Source organism: Pyxicephalus adspersus, chromosome 4 (genome assembly GCF_032062135.1).
Source record: "Pyxicephalus adspersus chromosome 4, UCB_Pads_2.0, whole genome shotgun sequence".
Lineage (NCBI taxonomy): Eukaryota > Metazoa > Chordata > Amphibia > Anura > Pyxicephalidae > Pyxicephalus > Pyxicephalus adspersus.
In genome coordinates, this window is record NC_092861.1 from 90390541 (window position 1) to 90415073 (window position 24533).

The following is a 24533-nucleotide window of genomic DNA, read 5'->3' on the forward strand; positions in this document are numbered from 1 at the left end:
ATATATATATATATATATATATACATACATACTATCAAAAAAATGGCTAAACATACACTAATTTGATCATACACATAATCAGGTGACCATCAAAAGATGCCAAAAGGCAGTAACCCAGCATCCAAATTAAAGGGAATGTTTAGTGGGAATATATTTATTCTTTTATAGTTGGAAAAAAAGAATTGGATTTTCAATCCAGCAGGTGAAGCTCTTTGCCTATTTTGCTGCCTCTGAATCTCAGTTTTACCTTTCTGTTATAGTAAACCTACCATTTGTGACTGGTGTTTAGACTGTATAGGGTGTTCTGCAAAGCAGATCTTTAATTTTACTGCAAGGTCCACCTTAAGAAAACAAATATTTTTAAGTCTGTTTGTAAAATTTCAAACAAGATTCACACACAATATTGAATGAATATCTGTAGGACCTGGTATTTTTTGAATAGCCACATCCCTATCAAATACAAGAACAAATGAAAAACAACTAAAGCTACGTACACACTTCCAATTATTATCGTTGGAAAACGAACGACGAACGATCCTGCACGATATCTACGAACGATCGTATAGCACCGATCCTGCACATAGAGATAACGACACGATCGTTCGTAGATATTGTACACACAATAGATACGATCGTTTGAGCGATAGAGGAACTATGTGCACGACAGGAAAGTGAACGAACGTTCGTTCATTACGCATACTCAGCCCATGGACGATCAACGAACGACCGTACACACGAACGATGTTCAACGATCGTCGTCCAATCCGATCTGCCGGTCCGGTCGTTCGTTTCCAACGACTTTCCTTGTTCGTCGGCGTCGTTGGTTACTTTTTTATGAACGATTTTTTGCCCAAATTGATCGTTCGTCGTTCGTTTTGAACGATAAAAATTGGAAGTGTGTACGCACCTTTAGATATGTTTCCATCATCACCTCTTCCCTGCCTCTGCCATTTGAATTCAGAGGTTTTGCCATATACATGAACACCAGGTACATTTATTGATGTAAATTATATTGTCCTTTATGATCATACTGTTGTAATTCAAATATGAAAAAATTGATTGTACATGTTTTGACAATTATAGATCCCCTTTCTCCTGAGGAAGCGGAAATTTCCACAAAACGCGTAGAGAAAGTATTTGGCTGTACTTCCTTAAGGGATACCCCAATAGGAGACTCTAGTGTATACACCTATGGTTTTATTATATTTTCTATGTTTTTGTATAATTTTAATGATGTACAAATAAAATGATAAATGTCCTGTGTTGGGCCTTTAATGTCCCCAAAAACTTTTTGGTGTTCTTCACCATTTGTGCTAAGATTCACACACATTTAACACATTTTCCTTACTGAATCCAATTAGTAAAATTTGTAACTCTTGAATGAAAGTTGTAGGAACACATTTAAAAATAGACTTTTACTAATAGGTATTTTTATAGATTAAAAAAGCAACAACAATGCTTTAAAAAGTCATTAAAGAAAAAAAAGAAATAAAAAGAAAAACACAAACTAACGGGTTACCATACTCTTCCTCTGACTCCAGTAATTACTGGCTGATGTACATGGAACAAGCATCCATATCTGTAGGACTGACCTGCTGCATGCTTGTTCAAGGTCACTAATTTTAAAAACAGAAGTAGCATGTCAGCCAGGTTACAAAGATTTACCTAGGGGGATTAGCAATGACAGTGTACATAATGATCAGAGGAGTGATTTCTATTTAATTTGAAGATAGTATACATTTTTTTTTCTAAATAAAAACACTGAATTAAAGTTTGAATGGCTGTTTTAGGAAAACCACCACTTTTTTAATCAGCCTATTTTCCGCTATGCAGGTGTTAGGAGCACTGGTGATAGCTGCAATAAAACTCCTGTCAATGCCCATTGCATTCTCACTGATGTAATGTTTACTCAATGTAATGTTATTTAATGTAAACATAAAACAGTGGGTTTAAAAGTTTTGTGAAAGTTTTGAATGATCAGGGCTACAGCCCATTGCAATGGTGATCATTCAGTGAACAGGACATGCACAGTAAAGTGTTCTATTATTCCAGACGTCTTCCTTGAATAAAAGGTATGTGTATGGTCTTCCCAAAAGTACAATTACTTATATACTTTCTTTAGATTTAATTCTTTGGATATTCCCACTTCTGGCCCGTAGAACCTGCCTGCACTAAAAAATGTCACAAATTTTGTTTTTAAAAACAAATATAAATATCTAATACAAATATATAAACTCAGCTTTCAAAATTAAAAAGCTAGTAAAATCAAACAAAATTTTTCAAAAACACTTTTCCTTTAATGCATTGATGAAAGATGATACACCAATGTTTTGTAGCAATGTAAAGCTAAATTCCAGACGGAGCAATAATTAGTTATTTGTATACTGTATATATGAAGATTGGATTTCAGAAGTGTTACATACCAATCCAACAATAAACAAGAGAGAAGACACACAAATGCCACCTAAACTCCAGGGTTTCTTTTTTTTCCCCTAAATCCTCCCATTTCCAGAGCATTTTTTTTAAATTGGCAATATCTTAGTTCTTTACATTACACCTTTTACCACTAGTAGTATATCCTAATGCATTATCCATTGTTTTGTGGAACAGATAATGCTTTCATTTGGTAGCAAATTTGGATGCATATTTTTCCTTACAACATTTACAAAATGTTATTTTCCTCATATATTTACTCTGAAACTCCATCAACAAAGTCTGCTGATTGAAATTATATCATATTCACGTGACTATTATGTAACACAGTGCAGTGGTTGGACTCAAAGTCAGCATTTACATTTTACTGAGAGTTTTCATTCACTTTTTAACACTACATTGTGACAGAAACAGGAAGAAAAAAACAGTTTGCTGTTTTTAGAGATAACTGAGAGCACAGCCACCCTGATAATCTCTAGTGCTTTGTATGGTTCCTATACCAGCATTTTATTCATACTGTACAAACATACTGTATATTTGAGTGTGCAGGCAGCCATTTATCTCTCCCATTTACTAAAATTAGAAAAACCTTCCCTCTTGCGTTAACACTAAACTCGTAAACTGCGTAAACACTAAATACGTAATACATCATCAGTGGCTAGACTAGAAGTTCTGCAATAGATGCAGAAGTGTGACAATGATCTTGGACCTACCTTTTTCGGCCACTAGGCCATTTATGGGGTGGGCAGGAGAACACTAGGCTGGACTCTCTCTGAGTCCCACCCTAATGGCTTCGCCCCCCCACTAGGAACGCCCCCTGATGGGAAATCCCTCTGCTCCGTATGCATTGCGGAGGAGAGGGAATGTTTCCTATTTACTGCGCCCGGCTTTAACACTTCCGCCTCTACGGTAAAAAAGGAACTTAGGGAAAAAAGGAGCCACAGAGCTCCAGAGCTACGGTGGCTCTGGTAGTTTGTTCTGGCTGGTAACCCGCAGCTCTGGAGTCACGCGTTGCCGTGCGACATAAAACCGGATCAGCCAGGGGGCGATAGGCCGGAACAAACTACCAGCTAGGCCGTATCTAACCTAAAGGCCAGATTTTGCTGACCTCTGCTTTATACAATTGCACATTTTGGCAGGAGCTCCCCTGGTGGCTAATGGTACAGCTTTGTTTTATATAGCCAATTCAGAATGGTGTGTTTTTTTTTTACCTGCCATTACTTTTGAGGCCTGGGTATTGTTTTAAACTAAGCATTGCATAAAGATTTTAATAGAAGATTACAAATGAGTCCATCATTATTGAAAGTACCTGTGTTCTCTTACCTTTATTGTATTTTCCTATACCCATATTGTATCATTCACTCCAATATTATCTATTGGATTTAATTTGTATATCTTCTATGACTCATCATTGTCAACCATCCTATTTTAGACTTTACGCTTATCTATAATTGTATATTTTGTATTTTTAAAGTTTATATCACTCAACAAATATATAAAAAATGTAATTAGAAAGGTGAATCAATAAAAGCTTCAGACAAAACACACAGTGGCCCATTAAAAAAATTAGGGGAAAAAGTGCTAATAAGGTAAACAACTACCTTTAGATTCACATATAGCACCCGCATAATGGCAAAGGTCTGACTCTTTGTACAAGAGGCAGGGACATTTCATTGATCCATTTTTTGAAACTAAGATAGAGTAAAAAAAAAAAAAACTAGTTACATTCAGTGCTTTTAGGGATGTTAAAAAGAAAGGTTTATAAAAGCAATAATCTTCTTTTAAAATTTTATAAGTATTTAGGAACAACTCATTGCTTTTTAACTACAACTACATGGTAGGTTAGGGGTTAACAAAATGGCTGGCACTGTTTACAGTAAAAAAAAATACTTTAACAATAATTGTAATGTAAATGGCAAATGGCGATAACAGATCGGGGCTAGCAGCGAAAAACTCACCATATTAGTAATGTTACGAATACCTGAATATGGCATCAAAGTAGAGTAAAACCACCTTGTGCTTTTTTCCTAGGTCCTGTTAGTTGCAAAAGAATTTACACCAGTAGACTGATGTTTAATGAGTGTACTTATTTTAGGCTTTCCTTTTTGTAAAACCCATCATATGCTGAAGATAAAAGGAAAGCAACAGCAACAGCATAGCAGGGTCCCTATACTCTCAAAGCCCTTTAGCATTGGAATTATATCCTTCCATCTATAGTATGCTACCTGATGTAGCATGATTTCAATCTGCATAGGTCAATTCACATATCATTTTAAATTAAGAAAGAATATCAGAAGCAATATTTTCTTCAACACAAGTGCAAATATCATCCTAAATATAAGGATAGAGGCATATCCCCCAGAGTTTCAAACTCTCATTAAGAATACTTGCTTGGTCCACACAGAACCCTGTAATGCTTTAGAGGCAACAGAAGAGATAAAAGTCTTTTTATAAAATAATTCACTCTCTTGAGCAAAAATATCTAGTTATCCTCCTGCAGTATACGGCAAACTTGCAGCAGTCACAGTTCTGTAACTTTCAGTTCCAATCCAAATTCAGAACATTTATTTTAGTCCCTGTCTCAGATTATTTCTTTAGGAAAATGAGGCTTGTCATATCCAAAGGAATTTGTTATTGGCTTAACATCCTTAGGTGGTTCTGGTGTATGCTCTGTGACTTTCTCATCTTTCACAGACTTGGAAAGGTCTTCAGAATTAATACCACTAGTGCTACTATCTGCATGAAAATAATTGCTGCTGTTGGACAGATCATCTCCTCTTTCATCTGTTTTCTGTTCATTTTCAGACAGCGAGCTTCTGTACCCGAGGTCACTATTTTCTTTGGTGACTGAATTCTTTGAAAAATCTGTGTCTATCTTCACCTTTTCCACAAAGTCTTTTATATCATTAGGTGAGTCATTGGGAGAAACTGAGACATTGTCATAATGGGGTATTTGCTGTGCTGGCATATAAACATATGATGCTATGTTCCTTACAAGAGAACTCTGGAAAAAAAACATAAAAAATATAATTGTAAGAAAAGCTCATTCAAATTAAATAAAATTGGTAATCAAATGAAATTAGTAGAATCAGATGTATGCACTAGTCATCACTAGGGATGAGCAAGTGAAATTTTAAAATTCGATCTTGCGGTGAAAGGGGCAAGTCTTGCTTACCAAACACGTAAGCGAGAACGGCCTGTGTAAATTCGGCCGTCGAGATCGAATTTTTGGGGACCTGCAAGAGCAATCAGGGGAGCGGAGCTGACAGCTTCTAACTTCTAACAGCTTTTTAACTTCTAGTGCCCAGGGATCGCGCACGGGAGGATTCCCATGGCTGCATTGCAGCTGCAGTACTCCTTTTGTAATGATTTCCTTGATCTTCTGATGGGTCCGCGAACTCGGTTCGCCGAAATTCCGCAGACCTATCGGAAGTTCAGAGGCATTCTCGCCTATCCCAAGTTATCACTGTTTCGCAATTATTGCTTCCCAGAGGAAGTTTTTGCTTCCCTAAGAAAGTGGAATAAGTGTTGATATCTAAGTCAACCAGAGAAAACTTTGTTTTGAAAGCAGATATATTCATAATATGGAAAGGCTGTAGAGGTGGCCCAAGATACTGTAGAAAACGTCCATATGTATAGACCTAACCCTAATCCTGGAAAGTGGACAGTATATATACAGTATGCATGTGTGGGAGAAGCAGCGCACAGCCTTCTGGGGTATGTGATTTATGTATCCCAGAAGGCTGTGGGTTTCCTCTTTACCTACTTTAACCTGTATATTTCTTTATGGTCCAGAACTATTTTTAAATTTCAGCTGTGAGACTATTATTGATCCAAAAATTGTGTTATCACAGCCCCACAGTGTTACTGTAGATAAAAAGTACATATTTTATTTTAATGCAGCCCAAAATTAAAATTATATTTGAGTAAAAAAAATAGGTAAATAAATATGTATAAAATTACTATTAGGAAAAATAAAAAACAAAAGCCAATAAAAGTATATAAATATTTCTCCTCCTAAATTATTTAATGATTTAAATTACAGCTGCTGATTAATTTGAAATATAGAGACTTCTCCATATAATAATATTTTATCACTCTCAGAGACGTGTGGTTTTACGTTCTGGAATTGTAACAACTTTTAGTTGAAGAATGCAAACTTTACAGCAAATCCAACTAAAACTATAGGAGTAAATTTTGGTATTTAATTCTATTTTAGGGGTGATAGGCCAGCTGACAAGGAAAAGGCATGAAAAGCATGGCCATGTCAATTTGAAAAAAAAGAAAAGTATTTCTCTTTAGAACTGGATTTGCTGACTAGGAAAAAGGCTAGGTAGTACATTATTGTTTGTTCTTAACTTCTGGTGTCCAAACTGCACACATTTCCACCAAGGTATCCCTGAAATGAAAGGCCAGTGATGCTGCTTCTACATCTTACCTTATGTTAAAAACCATGTTTCAACTAACAATCTTCAAAAATTAATCTTCACAAGAATAACTCCAAGCTTCCTTTCACGTTCAGGTCTATACTGTCTATACTTCATAGCCAAGTTCTGTCCGCTTGAGTGACAAATTCTGACACATCAATAACGTCATATGGGAGAAAAGGGTGGGGGTTCATTTATATGGTCCCCTATTTCTGAGAGCATTGGTTATTTTTCTTCATTCCCAATAGAGAAAGAGCTACAGGGTCACTATAGGTTACCACGGTTGAAAGCACAATGTTAATCACATAGGGCAAAGTGACAGTTTTAATGAAAACCCCCTACCCCCACAACCTAGTCACATTTACCATATTAGTGTGGGGAAAACCAGTATAGTAAATGCGACTGTATTGTGTGTGTGTGTGGGGAGGGATAGGGGGTTTCAGTAAAACATTCGCCAATGTGCTGCTCCAAAACTACTTGGAGCTTTTAGGTATAGAGAAAGTATGTGAATCCCTTCTCTGTGGCAGTGATCAGGCCAAGAAGCCAATTGCTAGCACAATCAGTGCCAATTGTAATAAATGAAGGAGCAGTAAGTTAGTCCAAGCAAGGTAAGTACATTTGAATCAGAGGGTTTCATATGCACAGATATTGCTTGGCCAAGCTAATTCTGTCTCTTTAAAGTGAACCCCTTGGTTTGCCCATTATTATTATTATTAATATTAATAATATTAATAATAATAAACAGGATTTATATAGCGCCAACATGGAAGTATATAATATTATTTCCCACAACTTACCAATGACTGCGGCATGAAAGCCCTTGCTTTAGTCCATCTTGTAATAATAAAGCAAGAAATGGCAACAATAGCAAGAAATCCAATAACAACACCAATTATGATTCCAATAGTCTGTTTAGGAAGCCCTAGAGAAAAAAAAAATCAAATTATCAAAAATTCAAATCCTGTTTTTTTTCAAAACTAAACATGCTCTGCTTTTAATTCTTTTGGTTTCATAAATGGTAGGGGCTTCCATATGATGCATATATGTAGACTTGTAGGACAATTATTTTTATGATATGTCTAAACCTACAGTGTTTATTTGTTTTTAGTTGTAATATGTATACTTTGAACAGTTATAATCTTGGCCAAGACACTGTTCATTTTGTGTGGGTTTCCTTGGAAATCCCAAAATCATACTGATTACTCGGAATCACCCCACAAACCTAAACTATGTTAAATACATTAGTCTATGGCTGTGGTAGAGACATCAGAATGTGAGCTCCACTGAGGCACATTTACTATGGACACAAAATTGCTGCATGGTACGTTACCATGATTATTCATAATAATCTGAGCTTTAAATAGCTAATATATGGTTAAAAGTAAATAACTTTTGGCAAAAAGTTAAATGCCACAAGTTTAACAACTTTTTCCCCATGTGTGTTCTTCCATAGCTGTTTTTTCACCTTACTAGATCCATATATTTCTATAATAAGACCAATATCATAGAAATATAACTAATGCACAACTTCTTCAACATTATAATATCATCATATGCAACAATGTAAAAATATATTAGGCAATGTTTAAATATAAATCCTATTATCTAGATGCTAAAAGAATGATCACAACTCCAGATCAACAAAAAAATGTTCACTTTATGGACCAATTATGTTCATATACCCCTTCTTTAAAAAATATACTAATGTTAGTATTCCCCAATGCTTTGCAGAGCTTTGCAGGGAGAAGGGCAGCACAGGGAATTCCAGCCTCTTTGCAAGTCTTAGTCTAACACAGGCATTATTAAGCTATGGCCTGAAGGACTTAGTTGGGGTGGCAATGGCAATGCACCTTTCAACTCCCCCCCCCCCCCCTTCCCCGCCAGCTGCTCATATTGGTACTTCTGCAGGAAAGAAAAGCAGTCAGGTTGCTAAAAGTGCTTGCCTTTCTTTACCCTATATCCCTGCATCTTCCCTAAACTCTGCACCATTAGCCCTTTCATCCTTTGCACCCTTTGCATCAATAGACCTCCTCATCCTGGTTAACCACTCTCCATTAACCCTCTATAACCTAGTGACCTTGTATCAGTAACCATTCCATCTTAGGCAACCCTTCAGCATTACTGCGATCAATCTGTGGCTTTTGACAGCAACTTTTTTAGGGGGGACTGCACCTCCTATAAATGAAAACAGGAGCAATGTGCTTTGCTGAACAAGAATCACAGATCATATTAATCCCATTTGAAGATTTACACAGGCTGTACAAAATACCAAAGTGATGCAACTTGAGCCCGTCATGGCAAGGAACTGCATATGTTTGCTAGCTGGTTTAATCAGCAGACTTCCAACTAGCCATCAGCCTTTTTTTGTAATGCCCTAACCCTGCAAGTGGCAGCATAACTTTTTTGACTAAAGATCTCAGGTATTCAATGTGCAGAAAAGAAAAAGGTTTGATAATGGACATGATTTATTGAAGCTATCCAAGACTGGAAAAGACAAGCTATCATGTGCGAACCAGGGTGATCCAGCAAACCTTGATTGGATTTGATACAGGAATGAAAAAAAATTGCTAGGGAATAGAATCCATTTCTGGTTTCCTGGATTAGCCAAGGTCTCCCATGATAGTCTATCCCCTCCAGTCTACTCTTCACCAAGCTTATCTGGTGCAGGGGGTGATGTCATTTTTCTGCTGAATAGATTCTGGTAAATGCAGAGGTACATACAATCTTGCTACAGCAGAATCATCTTCTTAGTGAGATTTGTGCTAGCAAACACTTTTACCTCTAAGAAACTGAAATCCAGGTAAAGGTAAATAAATTATCTAACTTTTTTCTGCAATCTAATTCAGCATTTTAGTAAAGGGAAACCTAATTTACAAAGCACAAATGTGCAAGGTTTGCTTTAAAGTTAAGAGAGCAAAAAAATTATATCAATCAATAATCTGAGGGAGGAAAGGTAAAACTCAGCTTCTAGCCCCAACCTTTTGGAGTGCTATGCAGCGTAAATCCAGGGTGGTTCTAGAAGGCATTGAGACCTTTTGCTGGTTGAGATAGACAGTTTCCCTCCTTCTAGGACCTTTTCTCTCTCTTCTTCCCATTTTACCCCCACCCCTTTTTTTTTTCTTTTTCCACTTTCCCCTGTTATTTGTTAACATTGTAATGTTTTATGGTTATGTTTTATTGATTTAACATTGGGACATGCTATTCCTATCATTTTAATTAGATGATTCAATTTGTGGTCTATATACATGTTGTATTGCAAATACTACATTGTATATGCAACTATTTCTATACAGTTTTTTTATTGCCATTTTTCAACTTTAAAAAAAACTTATTGCGTAAAATAAAGAAGTATGTTAAATAGGTTTAAATCAAGTTTAATGATTTGACATAATAGACAACTTCCAAATATGAATATTCTTATGTTAAGACTGTTACCTGTACCAATGAAGCAAAATTATTAAATTGGAAAAGGATTTATTTTTGTGTTCAAAAACTAATACTAAAGTTGAATGGAACACTCATGTTTTCATTTATATGTGTTGATTAGCCTAATAAAACAAATGAGTTGCAAAGAACACTTCCAGGACTCATGTATTGTTGCAGCATACATATGTTTTGGAGGTACCTTGGGGTACCACTGAATAGCACCACAATGCCTGTATGTGTTACACACACACATGTGGTGTGAATGGGCCCTAATTAATAGTGCACAAATATACCACAAACATAACCTACCTTCAGAAAAAGAAATACATGTCTCTTTGGATTTCTCCATGGTTATCCCAGGTAAATCATTTGATATACCTTGTGCAGAGAAACAGTAGGTGTTTATTTTATCCAAAACAGGAAATTCGACTGTACATATTACTGTGTCACAATCAGTTGCTTTCTGAAAATAAATACACAAACATGTAAACTCTATGTAAATAATTTTTCCTGAAATATATCTATGTCAAGGTGAGAGTGAACCTAATGTAATAGGATGTAGATCTACTTTAATTCTGGAAACTTCTAACATGTCTTTTTAATTAATTTATTTATTTCAGTAGGCAGTGGAGCTGAGGGCTATATTTGGCATCTTACTCCCTTTACATGAACAGAACTTTCCCAGCAGCACTAAAAGTCTTCTTTTCTAATATGCAATGCACCCCATTGATTCAGTTTGATGTATGAATAAAACAGGACTATGCTACTTTCCACTTTATCTCCTATATATAAAACCTAATACATAAAGTGAATACAAATAAAAACATTTCTCAGGAACTTGTGATGGACACCCTAAATTAGATGTTTTAAATGTTCAATGTTCCATGATGCTAATCTCCCGTATTAAAAGAAAAAATTTCTTACTTCATTATTCATTTATTATAATTTAATTGCAACCATCACAAAATAGCTAAAAAGGTAAACCTGTAAAAATGTTCATAGCCAAACCAATACAATCTTGGAATCTGAGTTTTATATTTTTCTTTTCAGAAGTACCAGGTATTTATTTTCCCTCCAAACTCTAGGACTAAGGATATTCTGTGGCAAAAAGGACTGTGGGTGACAGCTAAAGTTCGGTGGTTTAGTAATTGATTAAAAACAATTTTTCTATCTCTTTTTTTTTATTTCTTACGTTTTTATATTTGGCTGGACTTCTTTAATACTATATTTTTATTTATCATAAAGATAAAAGATACATACAAAGCCAACAAACATGTCTGAACAAAAACACATACATAGATAGAAGACAAGAAATACCACAAAACCTCACCAAAATTTTGAAATTGTCAAAAAATAGGGAGGGCTGACAGATATATCATGAGCGGTGAAATGAACAAATAAAAAACCATGGTGGTTTGGGGAAATAGTTCAGGCATTAAACATTAAGTTATGTAACATTGTAAGAAACTTGTAAAATTTGGCACATCTGCAACTGTTGCCAGATAATATTAAGAGAGCTGATAAGAGACAACTATTTCATAATAATTACACGTTTTACTCTGGTAAATAGGATTTTAGGAATAATTAAAGATCAGCTCAAATATAGCTACCACTGTTGCAGTACAAAATAGTTACCATAGTTGCATTGCAGGATAGGATTGTTTTAAATATGTTCTCAAAATGAAATCATTATTTGTACTGTATCATAAAACACTGGGAATGAACTACAATATAAAATAATGAGAAAAGATGTAATATGGTTTTTAAAAGTATTGGCTTACCTTAGTATCATTTCCATAGTATACTATATAAGTAAGCTCACCATAATCCGAAATAGTTTTTTTTTCATCAATCATAGGCACTTTTGGGTGATAAATATCAACGTAAATTATTTTCTCTTCAATGTTTATTTCTAAGTATGGAGGACCAATGATTCCTAAAAAGAAAGCATTAGAGTTACTATTTTCAAATAGATTGTATATAGTGTAGATGGGGTTGCTATGAACCAGACTGAGTTATGTTTAGGTCTCCCCTAATATCTATATTACATTTCTAGGACATTAGGTGATAGGACAAAAAAATTTTGTTATCCATTAACACTTAACTTCCAAACCTTCCTACCAATACCCCACCCCCCCCTCCAAATCAAAACCTTTTAAACAAGAAAAATCTATCTATCTATGTATTGCCTGTACTCCCCATTGAAATTGTTGAATTTTACAATATACTTGAATAGTAAAAATATATTTTGTGTGCAGATTAGGATGATATACTTTCACAAAAACACAAAACAAACTTCCATTGTCCATTAGTTAACAAAAATATAAACAGATGTAATAGTGTCCTATGAAGTGATTTCCTAAAAGAATTTTAAACAACTGCTCATTAGACTCTAATTTCAACCATATTACATTTGAATGGGTTTCATTGCATGAACTTTCCCTTTCCAATCCCTTCACAGTATTTCAATAGTATTTAAATCAGGTATTTACATAATCCTTCATTTCTATTTTGGCAAATGCCTGGTGGATCCTAGAGAGATCAAGATCATTATTGTCTGAAATCATGTAAATTAATTTTGCTTATAGTGATATAATGGACTTCAAACAATGGCTAGGGATGATACACTTTAAACACTGAAGCTGCGTGATCCAGCAAACCTGGAATGGGTCTCGTACAGGATTCAAAACATTTGCTAGTAAATAACATTGAAAACATTTAATTTCAGGTTTGCTGGATAACCCAGCTTTACTGATAAAAGTATATTCTCTCCAGCCTCAATATTTTTCCCTATCATGCTAAAGGCATTCACAACCTTCATTCTGATGGCTTTATAATGTTTTTTTTTTCTTTAGTTGATGTTAGCACACATGAATAAAAAAGACAAAACCAGACTATTGATATCAGAGGGTAAAATAAGACTTTATTTGCATTTCTAAGGAGGTTCTAATTATTGACACCTAATCTGCAACACCTGATTCCAATTCAAAAGTCAAAAGTGGTCCTAAATGTAGTGGCCTTTGCCTTGTGTCATATTTGTACTTTAATTTATTCCAGGAGCAGGACACTGTATTACTGGGAGGATGAACCTAGTTCATATCCCATTGACATTGAGATCGACCAGGAGAGGCCAAAGAAGAAGGGACCCAAATGATTTGCACTTTGGGACAGGAGGCCCTCTCATGCTAAACTCAGGTCAATGGGGACATTCGCTCCAGTGGAGGGATGCTTCTCCCACTATAGGGGATAAGTTCAGTAAGGCAACGGAGGTTACGGGTCAGGCTAATTGTAATTTACGCTGCTGGCAGCTTGTACCTGACACTTTGCCATCTTACCCTTTTCTCCTAATGGTTGAGTTACAATAAATTACTCCTGAACATAGGAAATTGCAAGCCTCTTTAATGTTTTATGCCACACCACCAGAAAAAGTGCAGGATTATTCAGCTGCACCAACAGGGGCTACACTCAAAAAATATATAATTGTGGTTTTCTTAATATCAGTCTAAAGTTTGGATTTAAAGCAGTTCATCCAAAGTACTGTAGTATAGACAATTCAGACATTAAAACTCATCATACAATTGTCATATTATAATTCAATCTGCTAAAAGGATTAACAGACCATCTAAATGCACAAGTAAAAACTAAAACAAAAGGAAAGATAAGAAGAGTATAAAACACATTTAAATTTTGTTTAATCACTTACCTCTGCCTTCACTACTTAAACTGAACTCTATATTTGTGACATTACTTGTTTTAGACCCGACCAAAGCTTTTACTCCAACTTTATAATATTTTAGAGGATCAGTAATCTCATAGGAAAGGTCACAGAAGTGGTGTGAAATATTCTCGCAAGTTTCAATAACCATCCATTTCATTTCCCTGAAAAATAATTTTGAAACAAAACATATTATGAAAAAGGGATGTAATATATATAGTAATCATCAATATTTGTACCCATATTTTCTTAAATTCTCGGATTATTTGCAAAACTAAAGAAAAACATGACAAAGTATATAGAGGTTAAGAAAATAATTAATTGGATATGTCTATTTACCATCAGCTAATAAAGAATCAAATGATGGCCAAATCATTAAGCCCATGTCGCTGAAGTCCTTTAGTAGAGTCCTTTAGTAGAGATCAAAAGATCAAGGGCCTAGACCAGGAGTCCTTAGCTCCAGTGATAGAGGGCCACATACAAGCTTGATTTTGGCATAAACGGATTAATTTACTGACCATTTGTTACCTTTCCTTTAATTAATGTTTTGCTCCCTTTGGAGAAATATTAAATTAATGTGTAGATCCTAGCTCTCAAATTCTGGGCTGAGGGACATCTTTTTTTGTGCAGTTAAACACCAATATATAGTTGGGTATTTACAAGTACTTACACTTTGTTTAATATTTCCACACAAAAATAAGGAGTCGTTTGCATTTTTTTGTAATCCCAGCGCAAAGTTGTATTAAGATTATATGAATTAACTGCCAAGTTGAAAGGTTCTGGAACTGTAGAGAGAAAAAAAGAAAAGAAAACAACAAATTTATATTAGGTTTTTGTAAAACATCATTAGTTATGTGGTTTAAGTAGCACCACAATGCATGGTTGTAAACAGTCTGTAGCCTATTTAAATAAATCTTAGTAAATGAAGTTAAACTCTGCTGACAATTCAAACATGTGCAAGAAAAAATGTGCTTGACTGGATATTTTTTGCAAAGTATTTTCTCCCCATTCACAAAATGAATTATCACTAGCAGAGTGATCATTCACCTTGGTAAGTGAACAGTCTAAATTCCATTGGTAAATCAGCCCTTATGATGTCTGGCACATCAAGCTCTTCTCAAAGTTTTAATCTCCCTTCAGTTGCCATGAAAAACTCCAGTCAATGAAGGCAGGCTGTACAGGCTAATGGCAGTAATGGAATAGAATAAAACTATCATGCCAGAAAATCTGATAAGTGGGCTCCTTTGCAGTGCAAATATACTTCTGTAACATTACAACAAAACATGCCAGAGCCATTTTCTGATGAGAAAGAAAAAAACGGCATAGGACTGTGGCAGTTTAAATACTAGTTGCTGTGCTGTATATGCTTTTCTAGGCCTTAGTTCACATCATCGGGCATATAATGTCTTCCCTTTTCACAGCTGACGTATTTTTAGATTTTTTTGCTTCAAATAACCATTAGAAGTTCCCATCAGGAAGCAGCCGGGATCCCTGGTGTTCTAGGAGACCAACCACCTAGACAGGTCACCATGGCATTTCTCTCTGTGTATAAGAAAGTGTCTGCTTTGAACTTCCTTTGGGATGTTGCAATGTTGAAGTTTTCATGGTAAAAAAAAAAAAAAAAAGATATGATGCATGAGCACAGCATGAACATAAAACCTGTTCTGTTGCTTTATCACAAGGTTATATCTTGAAATGCTGGGATGAGAGCCCCTGATCACAGAATTATCAAAAATACTAAAGATCACACAGCAAAAACAAAAAAGAAGCAGGCCATGTTTTACATGCTGCAGTAGGATACTTGAGGTTAGTTTAGACTTAAAATATCCAATGCTAGACACAATCCTCAAAATCACGTATATAAGAAAGTTAAGGGATAAAAACTTATTATTGATAGGACCTCCACAGGTTGGAATAATCCTATCTTAGAAAATACAGTAAGGTGAATGTTACAGGCATAAACATATGTAAGATGCATATACTGTACACCAAAAAAGATTTGTTACAAAGAAGAAACCAGTGGTGCATTACGAGGCCCAATCGGTTGCCTGTAAAAGATGGACAAAAAGGCCGCTAATGCTAACAACAGAAGACCAATTAACAGGAAAGAGTTGAAAAGAGTCTTAACGAAAAGAATAAGAAGAGTAGGTAAGGGGGGGGGGTAGGGATGGACTGTCCTATATATTGAATATGGACTGGATATTAGAGCTAAGCCTATGTAGTCCAGCCTTACTCCTGAGTGTCATGTGGGCCCAATTGAGGTCTGTATTCCATATACTAGATACATAGACTGTTAAAGAGATCCTTTTCAAAAAAGAATAAACAAATTGGTTCTTGGAATCTGTATCTGTAGTAAAGGTGCTGAAGAATATTGTTAAGCGGCTCTTAAGGTGTGCCAGGTAATTACATGGCTGATAACATACTTAGCACTTAGCATTTACAAAATAACAATTACAGCACAGCAAGAGGAGAGGCACTTTGGTGCATTAAAGCAATGTCTAGATATTGAATTTATTATCAGTCCAGGTCACAGAACATTTATACATGAGACTGTATGTATTATTGGCTTGTTGATGCACTTACAGTGAATCTTTAGTATATAACAGAGCTAATTGTCTGTAAATCTGATTTTATAACGGTAACATTTATTTATTGCCTCTAAGCACCTATTTTATTCCTACACCCATCACTATAAAGGACATTACGTTAAAAGGCAAGCATTTCCTGATCTTCATTGTTCAAGAGTTATTTATGTCACAAGCTGAACAGAACTTCCAAAAAGAACCTCTTGAGATTTCATAGTAAAATGTTTCCAAAAACTAAAAAGATTTCCTAACTTGCAAATTTTTTCCATGTTTAGAATGAATATTTTAAAAACTTTTTGACTTTGTATCACTGTAATCATTTGAAGTAGCTCAGCCACCAGAAAAGTAATTTCAGCAAAAATCTTCCCATAAAATTATGTGCATATTGTTTATCTCTAAAGGCCTCCTTTCTGTGGATATCCAAAATACCCACAACTGATGCTGGGCACCACAATTTAGATGTGATGCCAGTATTAGGTTGCAAACGGGTCGCTGTAGCAAATGACAGGAAGCCTGACTGGCTGGTGATTGTAAGGGTAACCCCTAAAAAGCCAAAAGGAGCTCTGGCCACTGCCTACACTAAATGCCTGCACTATAAACCTGTAGGTAATGTACACATCGGTCAGCTGAATGTTGGATTCCTGGGATGATTCTGAACTTTATAAAAAGGAGCATAGCTGGGTGCTGCTTGACTCTCCTTTTACCTCTTCATAGAACAGAATAGCAATTTGTACACAGTGCTCATATCTTCATCTGTTGCCAGAAATTATCATAAAAGATTGACAATCATCTGACATCTATTGGAGGTCAGTACAAGATTTTAGGCCTGGTTTATATCTATGTAGCTATGATAGCCATGGTACATGCAGTACTAAACAATACAATACAATGCAGTGTAGGTCCACTTCTAATGTGTGTTAAGGTGCCGTTCAGAGTGACTGACCATGCTTGTTACAGGTACTGTGTGGTGTTGGTTCTCAGAGGTGTGATCCCAGCCCTGATGTCCAAGAAACTCATGATTGTTTCTGGAATAAAAGAGATTTGCATTGGCCCCTTAAAGGGATAAGTGGAAAGATCTTGGTACTTTTTAGCTTTGAACCAGTCTTGAGATTGCAGTTGTGAATATTTAAATCTGGTTAACAAATTACGCTCTCAAGTTTACAAGAAATCATAGAACTGAAAAATAAATGAGGAAGTGAACAGCAGAAAATTATTCATGTTGCTAAAAGTGTTTGTATGCTAAAACACAAAACATGGTTTTGGGTTAAAAGTTTGTAAAGATTGTTATGTGTCAATTTGTAGGGGTTATACATATGTAACATGGTAGTCAAACAGTGACCAAAAAAATTATTTTCTACCTTTTTTACAAACTGACATGCATTCTCAAATTCCTACATTCACTGTTGACAGCCTGACACTACTGTTATCTTACCTGAAAGAGTGAGGATGAGCGAGATTTAGAATGAAGCAAGGAAAAAAATTTTTGAGCTTCATACATTTCAAAATGTACATATATATACACTTGTGTATAGGTCGAAGCTGTGGTACCTATTTTAACTTGGAAAAATAGGAAAAATCGGTTGACTTGGGTATAAGCCGAGGGTGGGAAATGCTGCAGCTACTGGCAAGTTTCAATATTCAAAATAAAAACCAATACATTTGCATAAAATGGCCATTACAGCCATAATACGGTAAACATATACCAAAGTGAGAATTTAGTGGTTAGGTAGTTATATTACTTACCGTACCCAACCACTAAATTCTCTTTAACCTCCCTGGCTGTATGATTCTGTCATATCGGAAAAAGTGGCGGTACAAAGTGGTACTGCATGCAGCCACTGTAGCCCCCCTAGCGGTCTAATTCTGTCCATATTTCCACGCAAAAAGTGTTACATTTTTTTGCATGGAAATGTATTTTACATTGTAAATTGTAAAATTCCTAGGCATACTCACCAAAATATGTCCAATATTTATTAAATTTATTAACAAACTTTAAATAAGAAAAACCCCCAAAAAAGAAAAAAAAAAGTGTATGATGTAATACAGGGGTCGGCATACTTTCATGGCCACTAGGCCATTTCAGGGGTGGGCGAGAGAATTCCCTTTCAGGAAGCATTACCTATTTACCACAGCAAGGAGGCGGCACCGGAGCTCGGGCTGCTCCGGTAGTTCCTAACGCCCCCTGACTGATCCGCCGGCAACCCGCGGATCTGGCATTAGACCGGATCGGCCAGGGGTCGTTAGGCCAGAACAAACTACTGGCTAGGCCGTATCTGGCCTAAAGGCCGGAGTTTGCCGACCCCTGATGTAATATAACTGTACTGTAGCCTTATATAATATATATATATATATATATATATATAATATATTTATATATATATATTGTATAAAGATTAACAATACAGCTAATAAAATTTACAATACAGCTATTTTGTATTGAATCTAATACAAAATTATTTGAATTTCCTGCCGACCCTGCCGCCCGCAGCAACGTCACTGGGGCCCTGGACGCTGGGGGACAACACTTGAACAAGGTAAGTGGGTTTTTCAGTAGTAATCTGATGTCATACAATGTTGTATGACAATCAGATTGCACTGTAATGGCACTTACTAAAATTCGCTTCTTTGAATGGAGCCGGAAATACGCCGGTGTCTCCCCCCAGGTACTCCAGTTTCCTCCAACACCCCCAAAAAACATGCAGTTAGGTTAATTGGCTTCCCCAAAATTGACCTGTATTAAAGACATATGACTATGGGGGGGACATTAGATTGTGAGCCCCTTTGAGGGACAGCTAGTGACATAACTATGGACTTTGTATAGCACTGCGTAATATGATGGCACTATATAAATACTGTGTAATAATAAATGAAAGGTGTGATCCAGGGACAGATCTGCTAGGCAGGAAAGGGCTAGACTAGCTGTTGAAATAACTTTTAGGTCTTTGGGGAATCCCTGCTATAATTACTATATTCACAGTTTGCAGTATATTAGGTCAGTAAGAATAATGCCTAGTGTATTACTGTCCAGTGGAAAGAATGCCACTCTTACAGATTGCCAAAATAATCATTAGTGTCACATAAAATGACCCGAGAGGCACACATGGAACACAAGAGACCCCTAGCCACTTCTGGAGGAACTAGTAGGGAAACATTGGGCTATGATGTTCATCAACTAAGAAAGAAAGCCAGGCTATGTGTGATTTGATGCACACTATGAGAAGAGCATTTTATGCAGTAAAATTAGAATAAGCCATTTCAGTAAAATGAGGCAGCACAATTATGCAAGACTGAAAGTAAGGCTCATATACAAAACATAACCTATTTACCAATTTGTTGATTTTTACATTTTACATATTTTTATTTTTTTTTTGTCACCCTAAACTCCCATAAAAGGCCCACTCATCATTGTATGACTTTTTATGTTTTTTTTTGTTCCAAATTGTGAAGCTTGACTTTATACTGTATGCATTTGTTTAATAAAAGATTGCTCATTAGCTCCACAAACAACCTAAATTTAGCATCATAAACGTTAATGGCAAAGTTTTTGCATTTTAGCAAAGGCTTGTTTTTAAGCTCATTTATTAGTCAATATAAAAATGAGTGCATGACTATTGCCTGGCCACATGTTCACTTTAAAGTCACAGGTTCACCTAAACCTCAAGATAATAAATAAACACCCCCACCACCCTCTAACTCCACAACTCTCTGCTTGTAACTTATCCCTCTCCCATTAATTGATACCTAATCTAAAATAACTGTAGCACCATCTACCTACCGTGTTTCCCCGAAAATAAGACACTGTCTTATATTTTTTTGGGCTTCGAAAAACACACTAGGTCTTATTTTCAGGGTAGGTCTTATATACTTTTTTTAATGAAAAAAAAACACCATATTCCCAAATTCCCCTTACAAATTCCCCTTCTGATCACTCTGTGCTTTTTTTCCACTGTTCGGCAGTTAGGACATGGAACAGCAGGTGGCGCTGTGCCGGTTTCTTTCGCTCTGCTTTACAAACAGGAAAAGACACGATGCTGGCAGAGGAGAGAAGAGAGACGCTGCTGCAGCCAGAAACACACGCAGGATCGCGTATCAGGTGAGTATATTATTTTAATTTTTTTTTTTTTAACACATTTTTAAGGGCTCACTAGAACAAGCCTGGTTACATGCACTTCAGCTTCTGACAGGCGAAGTGCATGTAATATCACTCCGCCTGTGACAGGAGCCGGAACTACAAGGAAAGCATCGGCTTGTGCGGCTGTGTGTTAGCCCGCTGTGTGTACGCCCGCTGTCTCCCGCTCGGTGAGTACTGTTTTAATTTATGTTTGCTTTTATTTTTTTATTTTTTTATTTTTTTTCTACTAGGTCTTATTTTCGGGGTAGGTCTTATATTAGGGCAGGTTGGGGGGAAAAGTGCTAGGTCTTATTTTCGGGGTAGGTCTTACTTTCGGGGAAACACGGTATAATTCTTGAATAGACTAATAATTATTATACTAATCAGGATGGAAAAGAGATAATATTTCTTTCTTACTGTGTTTATTTCCTCTTTGAGTCCCAGCAGAAAACTAAATTTGCCAACAAGAATTTGCAGCTACTTTTTTTTTCTGCAATTATTCTGAAACTTTTTCCTCCAATACTATAGCATTATTTTAGTAATGATGCATTACTCCCCATAACATGTTTTGGTATACTGTAATTCTGCAAAGATCACACAGGACTGCTCAAATCTAGTTCTCAAGGGCCACACACAGGCCAGGAACTACATATGACCATTTTCTGATTATTTAAAAACCATGCCTGTAATAAATTTACTCCTAGCACATTGCTAAAATTGTGTGTGTGTCCTAACCTTCAGGGACTGGAGTGGAGAACGGCTGTCATAGTATGTTACAGAGGGCGGATAATTGCTTGGATTGCTTGGTAAACTTGTGTCTTTTGAAGCCTCCCTGTGCTTTGCAGAGATAATAATGGGTTGTTTCCTCTTCTGTCTGTGTAAACAGCTTGGCCAAGACTTATTCCATAATATCATTTCAGCTTTGAACTTCTTGGCAGGTATGTGCAGCACCATTCACAACAATGTGCTATTACTTTATAAACTTAAAAAAAAGTTTTAAAAAACAAATACTATAAAAAGTATCTAGCCTGCATGGTTTTAATTAGGTGACACCAATTGTCACCTAATTAAAAGCAGAGACAATAGATTGGTGGCAATCAATTTTTAGATATTTTTTAGTGGCGAAGTAAAAACTGCATTAAATCTCCTGTACTTTGGATGCTATTGTTTGTTACCTAATCAGCAACATGGATTTGAATTCTGGGCATTATAGTAGTAAAGAAACAAACTCTTCTAAATAATTAAGAAAAAATAAATTTCCCGCTCGAGCTGTTTTTTTTCCTGATATTATACTGGATGCTATCCAATGTTTCCACAGATTGATGTTGTGATTTTCTTTTGTATAGTACAACATTGCCATTTACTACAAAGAAACATTAATGATTCAAAGGAAGTGATATACCAATGTGGTTAAAGTGTTAGCCTCACTTTAAAAAGATTCACAAGACACAGAAAGTGCTAAAACTGGCAGACACTGTATGAAGCCACTTGTTACAAGAATGTGGTTAATTTTTAAACTTCAAGTTTCTCTATCCGTCGATCCACCATTAGAGCAGGCCACTCAATATAAATATTTTAATATATAATAAATATTAAAGTGCATTGGTCACTTTTAACAGAGTAAAGGGACTTCTCTTGATAGGTCACTAGTTACTAATATACATTCCCTACAGTCCTGTCATTTTAAACATTTGTCAGCCTGGAGTCCCTGTGTAAGCTCTGTGCCAGAGCTAACACATGAGTATTGTCCAACATGTGACAGTGTTTGGCCGCAAAGAGAGAAACTCACATACTCAGGTGTAATTACTGGATATTTCCAAGATCTTTTATTGTACAAAACTACAAACTTTTCCAGCACAGTTACTAAACAAGTTTCTTACAAACCAGGAACAGTTTCTAACTTTTGTTTGTAATAAAAATGAAAGTAAACATGCAGGTATTCTGGAGTTACCATATCTATTGACACCTAATAAATGTACTGGCATTATGGTATGGTGTTCAGAAACGGATATGCAACAATTTCACATGTGTAATCCTGTTACATTTAGGAATCCTCCAGAGATGACTGGTGGCCCAGTGTTCTCCCCAGAATTTTTTTCCAGCTAGGTGGGGGAGAAGCTGTAGGTGGGTGGTCAAAAGGTAGGCAGGGCAACACGCAACAAATGTATTGCTCCCAGTTGTTAGTCAAAGGAATCCAGTAACTCCCTACAATTTTGTCAGCTTTCTACCGCTCCCCTAAACTTTGTGCCAACTTTAAAATACCTACCACCTTAGTATATCCCATTTTCCATCATCTTTGTTTTATGTACATTTTCTAGTGTCACTGTATTTCGATCTAACTTTTCAGTAACTTCCCAAAAACAGGTGGTTACTGAAAAGTGCAGGGTGGAGCATCCAGCTAAAAGGGGCTGGGGAAATTGTAGCCAATCTGGTGTGTTATGGCATAAAGGATAATGTATGTTTTGTTATAATAATAGGTTGGTCAGTACTGTGGTCTTACATGGAGGTGTCAGCCTTCACTAGCCCCCCAATTTAAAGTGGAACTATAGTTCTGCACTTAAAAATTATAGTTTGTCAGTATTTTTTTTTTTGCAGAAGGGACAGGTTTGCAATAAAACATAGTTACCTGCCTGTCCATAATACAGGTATTCCGGCATCCTGAATGCACAAGAGTAATGCCATTCTTGCCCAGCCAATCAAGATGCCAGAAGACCTAACCAAAGATTAGATGAACATGGCAGCACCTGTTGAAGTGAGGACAAGTGACTGCAATTAAAAAGTTGCAATGGGGCACTTAAGTTTATTTGTCCCTACTGCAAAAACAAACCTGCCTGATCGCAGTTTTTTTAACTTTGAAAGTTTAGTTCTGCTTTAACATTGCACTCCTTCACCCAGGGTACTAACTTACCGCTCTGATGACAGTGCAATATTTTGGGGTTTACATCCTCTGTCTATGTCTTTTGCGTCAACCTATGAACTAAAACTTCATATACCTAAATGAGACTATACCAGAGCCAGAATGAACTTGCAGATAGATTTTACATCTAATAAATATAAATATTTAATGTCACAAAACTGCTATAGGAAGGTAACAAAACTGTAATAATGTATAGATTACATATGTAATCAGTCGTACATTTCTGTTGAAATACGTCCTAAATGGAATTATTGATGAAAATGTTTGCTGTATAAAATAGTAAAAGAGAAACCTTACAAATACAAATGTAAAAGCAAAGAACAAGCCAAGACTGAATCTAAGCTAAATGCGTAACACACTGTAATATGTACACAATGTGGTGCCATTCATTTTCAATACTCGATCACAATTTTAGACAACGCACACAACTGTTTCCATTCTTTAAAGTGATCTGTCTGCCTGTTCAGTCTAAACAGCTGCCATGGCACACAGTATATGTACCGTACACTGTTATTGTTCTCTAAACACTACGTAACAGAACCCCGATTTGTTTCTGGTCTCCTCCCTGGTGAATACTACATTCCTCCTGGCACAGAAGTGAATCCTAGCAATGAGGAATATGGTGAAATATATGATAATGAAGTTTCCTTTATATGCTAACAGTGATAAGTAGAAAGTAGTGCAGAGCTGATAACACAGCAATATTACACAAATATATAGACGTGTACCTTCCTCGGCTTCGCTGGGCCTTCCACTGGTGACACACAGCAGCAGCAGGACCCATGTAAGGTGGTAAAATACGACTTGTGCCATGGCAGCTTATATGATAAACCAATTGACAAGTAAATGGAGGAAATGGAATTTCCCTTCCTTCTCTTAGTACTCCTGACACGCCTGTGTTGCCCTTGGAGGTTCCTCC

The 24533-nt window shown here is 36.1% G+C and overlaps 1 protein-coding gene and 1 long non-coding RNA gene across 6 annotated transcripts in view; one reads left to right on the forward strand and one right to left on the reverse strand.

Moving 5' to 3' along the window:
* The window catches only part of LOC140328982 (uncharacterized), a 119723-nt gene that overhangs the window by 9838 nt on the left and 85352 nt on the right, over positions 1-24533 (forward strand). The window contains exon 3 of one of the 5 annotated variants that reach the window (XR_011920381.1): positions 1084-1259. The exons of the other annotated variants lie outside the window; for them this stretch is intronic. This is a non-coding gene — a long non-coding RNA (uncharacterized lncRNA). Of the gene's footprint in view, positions 1-1083; positions 1260-24533 lie in introns of those variants that run through there. 5 annotated transcript variants of the gene reach the window in all.
* On the reverse strand, positions 2276-24533 carry IFNGR1 (interferon gamma receptor 1). The gene is made up of 7 exons (XM_072408951.1): positions 24343-24533; positions 14672-14786; positions 13990-14165; positions 12068-12222; positions 10596-10749; positions 7658-7782; positions 2276-5437 (listed from the first exon to the last, which is right to left on the reverse strand). The coding sequence occupies exons 1-7, from the start codon at positions 24425-24427 to the stop codon at positions 5015-5017; spliced, it is 1233 nt and encodes a 410-aa protein (XP_072265052.1). The 5' UTR covers positions 24428-24533; the 3' UTR covers positions 2276-5014.